The sequence below is a fragment of the Nansenia antarctica genome (assembly GCF_963989245.1).
Source record: "Nansenia antarctica genome assembly, chromosome: 2".
NCBI lineage: Eukaryota > Metazoa > Chordata > Actinopteri > Argentiniformes > Microstomatidae > Nansenia > Nansenia antarctica.
The window spans coordinates 76,452,409-76,458,759 of NC_137675.1; the positions used below are offsets into that span (position 1 = coordinate 76,452,409).

The following is a 6,351-nucleotide window of genomic DNA, read 5'->3' on the forward strand; positions in this document are numbered from 1 at the left end:
TATGCACTCTACATTCTAAATGCTTGACTTAGCAAAAGGTACAAACAAGTGAGAGCAATAGCCTATAACTAAAACCAAATGGTAGACTACATCAGTAGAATGTATTATAAGTAGAAAAGTACAAGTTTTATTTCTTTTAACAAAGTGTGGTGTGCACAGCAGTGCGATATCTGTAAACATACATCTGTAGACTCTCCGCTAAGGGTTGCCAGATGGGATTGAGAATTTCCAACCTAACCAATCTAAAAACTGCTAAATCCACCAAAAACCAGCCAATCTGGCAACCCCGTCTCCGCTGCATCAGAGTCTACTTGTTGCGCAAAATAGGCCAGGGTTTTGTCAAATCCTTTGATGGACATCTCGTTTCTTAAGTCCTGGTATATTGTGGCATTTCTTTACTGTTTGCCATCTGGAATACCCAGGGAGACGCAGACAGCAGAAGTAGAATAGAATAGTAGAATAGAAAAAGAAACCGCTATAACCAGCTGAATGATGTACCTGTATGATGCACTGGCAGTCTGTGACAGTGTGTGCACCTGCCCGGACCCTGCCCTTCTACCTGAGTTTGAGTATGATGCTGCCCAAATGAATGTTATTGTTTAGTGATGCTGCCCAAATAAATGTTATTGTTTAGTGCCGTACGCTTTCGTGGTATTATATTGTGTGAATTATCATCTGTATGTTGTTTTCTTTCACTCGACTAACCGCCGAGATAATACTTGAGACATGTACTTCCGTAAGCATTAATCCAACTGTCCTGCAGTTCTAATTTGACGATGTGTCCCTATACCATGGCGGAGTGGTCAATAACAACTCTCAAAAGGCTTTTGACGGACGCGAAAAACGCAGAAAATAGAACCTGTTCCGAATTGTTTTTTGACGGACGAATATTACGGATTCGGTGTGCAAGCGTGATTGACACAACATGAGTTCTAATAAATAAAAAATACGGACGTAAAAAACGCACGTGAAAAACGCATTGGTGTGCAAGGGCCAGAAGCTGCATTGGGTAAAAGAAAAGCTGACATTTTTCGAAGTTTCGCTGAATTTTGTTACTTTTTATAGGAAAGTTCCCGTTTTTGCGCACCGCTGAGGTATTTTCGCTTGCTCATTTTCGTGTGACGTCAAAGTCATGTTGCTATTGGATACGGCTAACTATGTTTATATTTTTAAATATAGGCCTATATATTAAAATTAAGGTTGACACAATGAAGGGCCACTTATTTTCTTTGTTTTATTTTATTTTTTATTAAAAAAGAAGAAAAAAAAGTTGGTATCCAATGTTAGGGGGCCCCCTAGTGGCTGGGGCCCCCCCGCGGTGCGTCGCTTGCGGGCCCGTCCGCTACGCCACTGTGTTCATGGTCAAGTAAATCAGGCTATTTTGTGAAACGAATAATGTTCCCGAGCAGCCTCGCACCTAATGCTAGCTTCGAACTATTCATAGCATAAACGTTGGTAAATGTCACAAACGACACAGTATTGGCAGGGGAAAAGAAGGGGAGTCGAATTTTTATTGACAATGGATTTACATGCTGGAAAAACATGCAGCTAAAATTCAGGGAACATTTGGACAATAAGAGACACAACGGAGCTGTGGTCGCATGGTCTAACTACAGGGCAATATGCGCGGGGCAAAAATAATCTATTGCCTCTAAAATCACCACGAACAGAACGGTGGAGGTACGGGTAAACAGGGCTCATGTCGGTGTCATCAAAGGTAAGAGTTGGTTTTCTTAAACTCAGTTGATAGCATTACCTTGCTGTTGGTTGTTTACCGAATGCTCCATCTGACTGTCACACTGTGATTTTACTTGTGTAAACAGTTAATGAGTAACGTTAGCCCGTTTTGTGCGTGTACTCTCATGTAGGCCTACTTCGCATTGATGAGCTGATGATCTTTCATTATGTGTGTGTTGTGTGTGTGTGTGTGTGTGTGTGTGTGTGTGTATGTAACTGTCAGTCACAAGTTTATATTCTACGGATGTTGTTCAGTGCTGTATGCGCGTTCCCGGTTCCCTGTGTACTCTACTTGTGTACTTCATATTCGATGAGCTGATTATCTCTCGTGTACTTCATATTCGATGAGCTGATGATCTTTCTGTGTGTGTGTGTGTGTGTGTGTGTGTGTCTTAGCCTGTCAGTCACATGTAGGCTATATGTTCAGTGCTGTATGCGTGTTCCGCATGTTCTGCTGCAGCTGTAGGATATCTTGGTATTTGATCACCTTCTATACCTGTTCGGCTTTAATGGCTTAACCACTATTATTAATTAATTTTTATGTTGCCACCCTCTAGTTTTCGGTGAAATTACGTCTTTGTTTTGAGCGCCAGTGCGCGTTTCATGCGCGTGCATGCGAAAATGGACCACTCCGCCACAAATGTGAAAAATCTTGGAGGAAACACTGAGACGTGACGTATGAGACATCACCCAGACCAGACGTGACGTATGAGACATCACCCAGACCAGACGTGACGTATGAGACATCACCCAGACCAGACGTGACGTATGAGACATCACCCAGACCAGACGTGACGTATGAGACATCACCCAGACCAGACGTGACGTATGAGACATCACCCAGACCAGACGTGACGTATGAGACATCACCCAGACCAGACCAGTATGCAAAAGCAGATCCGAAACAAGCCTCACTGGAGAAGACGCTTGTTTGTTACAATCCAATTCTCCATGCGCCCAAAAAATAACAGAGGCTGTCAGAAGTTTCATATGCAAGGATATACGCCCATACAGCGTTGTTTCATATGCAAGGATATACGCCCGTACAGCGTTGTTTCATATGCAAGGATATACACCCGTACAGCGTTGTTTCATATGCAAGGATATACACCCGTTCGAAGCCTTGTAGAGTACTAGAACCACGCTACAGTTGAGTGAAGTGATAATCCCAAACATGTATGCAAATGTGAAACATGATGTCGCAACTGTCAGCTCCTTTTCTTGCAGAAAAATCACCAAAAAGTGAGAAAGCAGTAATGGAGAAGCAGTCATGAAGAAGCAGTCATGAAGAAGCAGTCATGAAGAAGCAGTCATGAAGGGCTGTAGTTTCATGGACTTTACGGTTTACAATGTCCAGAGTTTATTTCCCCCCCCCAAAATACCCTCATCTATTGCACTATTTTCAGTGTTTTGCACATTTTAATTTCTAATGCAAATATGCTATTTGAGACAATCAACACTACAGCAAATTGTATGTTTTCCTGAGGGATGAGTCTTATTTACAGGTAGGCTATGTTTGTAGCCCCTATATTTACACTGGCTGCAGTAAAGAAAGCACCTTCTGTAGTGTCTGATTTTGCACAACTTGTGTTGGTCAATGCTGGTCATGTTCATTTATGTTCCAATAAAAAGTACATTCATGTAACTGCTTTGGAGTCAATTCTTAATCTAAACATTGATATTTTTTACAATGCAACATGTTAGAGGGTTCCTTGAACGATGTATAGCATTAGTTCTGAGAATCTCTTTCATATTCAAACAAAATTGTCATTGTAACTAAATAATTGAATCAGACTCGAATCGAATGGAATCGTGAATCGAAACCTTGTGAATCAGAATCGAATCGTTTTGGGAATTTAGTGGCGATACCCAGCCCTATTGATTACAGCATTGACTGATGGATAGATGATTGATTCACTTTTGGATAAAGGAGTCTGCTCAACACCAAAAATGTAAATGTAAACGGGAGGCTGGTGGGAGGTAGAAATCGGAGGACAGGCTCATCGCAATGAATGGAACGGAATAAGTTTAAAGCACATTTGAGCCCGTCCTCCGACCTCTACCTCCACCAGCCTCCCCCCCGGGTCACAGGAGGTACAGCAGACGTACCTTTTGAGGATGACGTTGGACTGGGCGGAGGACAGGCGGCGTTCGGCTGTCCTCGTCCTGCCCTGCTCTGCTGCCTGAGGAGAGCTGTGTCTGGACACTGTGGAGAGACAAAATACAGTTATAGACAGAGACCAGTGGTGGCTGGTGATAAAAATGTTGGGTGGGGCACAAGTTATGGGGGCATGCTCCACAGGGAAGAATATCAACTTTAAAATCTGGATTTACAGTCGATTTTAGCATGAGAATATACTGTATATATAACTTAATTATTTGTATATATAACTTAAAGGGCAAACTGCAAATACAACAAAAATATAATGCACAACAACTGACAAATCAACTGGAATAGTCTTTGTTAGCAGAGTAGACCTAATGTTAACAGAATGGACTTATACCCTCTGTCTATCTGTGCAGCGGTAAGGTGAATAATTCTAGCAGTACTGTCCAGACAGTTGTCTTGTTTAGCCATTCAACTAGGCATTATTTATTCAATGGAGAAAGACATGGAACACAATGCAATTGTGATAATAAATGTGTTCTTTGTTACTTCTTTAATTAAATTAAAGTGTACCTTTCTACTATCATACAATATTTCCTTGAACATGTAAACTCTATAATCATACAGTTGTCTTTCTATTAGTTGTCTGTCATACTGAACTGTTTGTTATCATCCTGAACTATCTCTGTTGCTCACCTCACCTCAGTTCTGTCTCTATTGCCCTCCTCTCCTGTTGTCTGTCTCTCTGTTGCTCTCCTCTCCTGTTGTCTGTCTCTCTGTTGCTCTCCTCTCCTTATTGTCTGTCTCTCTGTTGCTCTCCTCTCCTTGTTGTCTGTCTCTCTGTTGCTCTCCTCTCCTTGTTGTCTGTCTCTCTGTTGCTCTCCTCTCCTGTTGTCTGTCTCTCTGTTGCTCTCCTCTCCTTGTTGTCTGTCTCTCTGTTGCTACATTGGTCGTCGCAGCTGCATTATTTTTTATTTTATTTTTTAACTTAGCAGGGCTCTCAAGTCTCACGCATTTTTAAAAATGTTTTGTATCCAATGTTAGGTGGCCGTCGTGGCCCCCTAGTGGTAGTGGCCCTAGGCTGCAGCGTAGGTAAGCCTATAATCTGCGCATGCTCAGGGCGCACTTTTCTGCGCCCCGACCGGGGAATAGGAGACAGCCAATTGGAGCGCTGCTACAGCTCACGTGTAAGCCAAAAGTATTTGGACTGCCATAGACTGCCATTCGGCCGGCGTCCCCGACTCCCTACCCTATGTATTTTCACAGTGAATTTTACACACACACAGATAAAATGTTTATTGTATTGGAGGATTTTTAATGAATGCTGATAGGCGCCGACAGAATATCAGCCGCATTTTATGAATAAACAATGTTTATTAAGTGATTTAGATTTACCCGCATAAGTTATACATTAAGAATTTGGATTGCTAACAGTATAGATTTACATGGTGCTCGCCATGCATAATGATTTGATTCTTCTCAAAAGCAGAATCATCCTCCTTTATTGGTTCTGGGGGCTGTGGCAGAATATCAATGGCTTTTATGTGGAAAGACGAGATATGGTTTTTACAAAGTAAGAGCCGACCTCCTGTGCTCTGAACTTATTTGAAATGTAATCAGAGGTCTCAATGTAATCTCTGCAAAGAATACCTCTGTCATTGGCTGCTATAGGCATAAAAGGAGAGAAACTCATGGTGTGGCCCCCATCTTCCCCTGACCTCAACCCTATTGAGAACCTTTGGAGCATCCTCAAGCAAAATATATATGAGGGTGGGAGGCAGTTCACATCAAAACAGCAGCTCTGGGAGGCTATTCTGGCATCCTGCAAAGAAATTCAAGCAGAAACTGTCCAAAAACTCACAAGTTCAATGGATGCAAGAATTGTGAAGGTGATATCAAAGAAGGGGTCCTATGTTAACATGTAACTTGACCTGTTAAGATGTTTTTGTTTGAAATAGCTTTTGATTTCAGTAAATATGACCTCCTAATATGACCTCCTAACCCTAAATTCATCAAATTACCATTTTTAGTTCTTTACAACCTATAAAATGTTTTGAAACTCTGTTGTGCATAATAATTTGGAACAGTGCATTTTGAGTTTTTTTATTTAAAAAAAAAATACTGTTATCATTGGGAGGTTTGTTCAATACAATTTGAATTATACTCTAACGGTTGATGACTTGAAAATTATACTGATTGTCATTTGCATCGACTATTTAGGAAAATCTGAGAAAAATATCATTTGCATAGTTTTGGTTGAAATTAGGTCGTTGTTTTGAGCGCGCGTGCTCGTACCTTCCTCTTATATACCTTCCTCTTATACACCTTCCTCTTATATACCTTCCTCTTATATACCTTCCTCTTATACACCTTCCTCTTATACACCCTCCTCTTATATACCTTCCTCTTATATACCTTCCTCTTATACACCCTCCTCTTATACACCTTCCTCAACGTCAATGTGTGTGTGACTTTGAATGAATCCCTCTGCTGTCGTCGTCTTACTT

The 6,351-nt window shown here is 41.4% G+C and overlaps 1 protein-coding gene across 1 annotated transcript in view; it reads right to left on the bottom strand.

Moving 5' to 3' along the window:
• LOC308150637 (G2/M phase-specific E3 ubiquitin-protein ligase-like) overlaps nt 1–6,351 on the bottom strand; it is a gene marked incomplete at both ends in the record, with an annotated part of 30,941 nt that overhangs the window by 15,147 nt on the left and 9,443 nt on the right. The window contains one exon of the mRNA XM_080523446.1: nt 3,847–3,943. Coding sequence (XP_080379572.1) covers nt 3,847–3,943 — 97 coding nt within the window. The remainder of the gene's footprint in view (nt 1–3,846; nt 3,944–6,351) is intronic.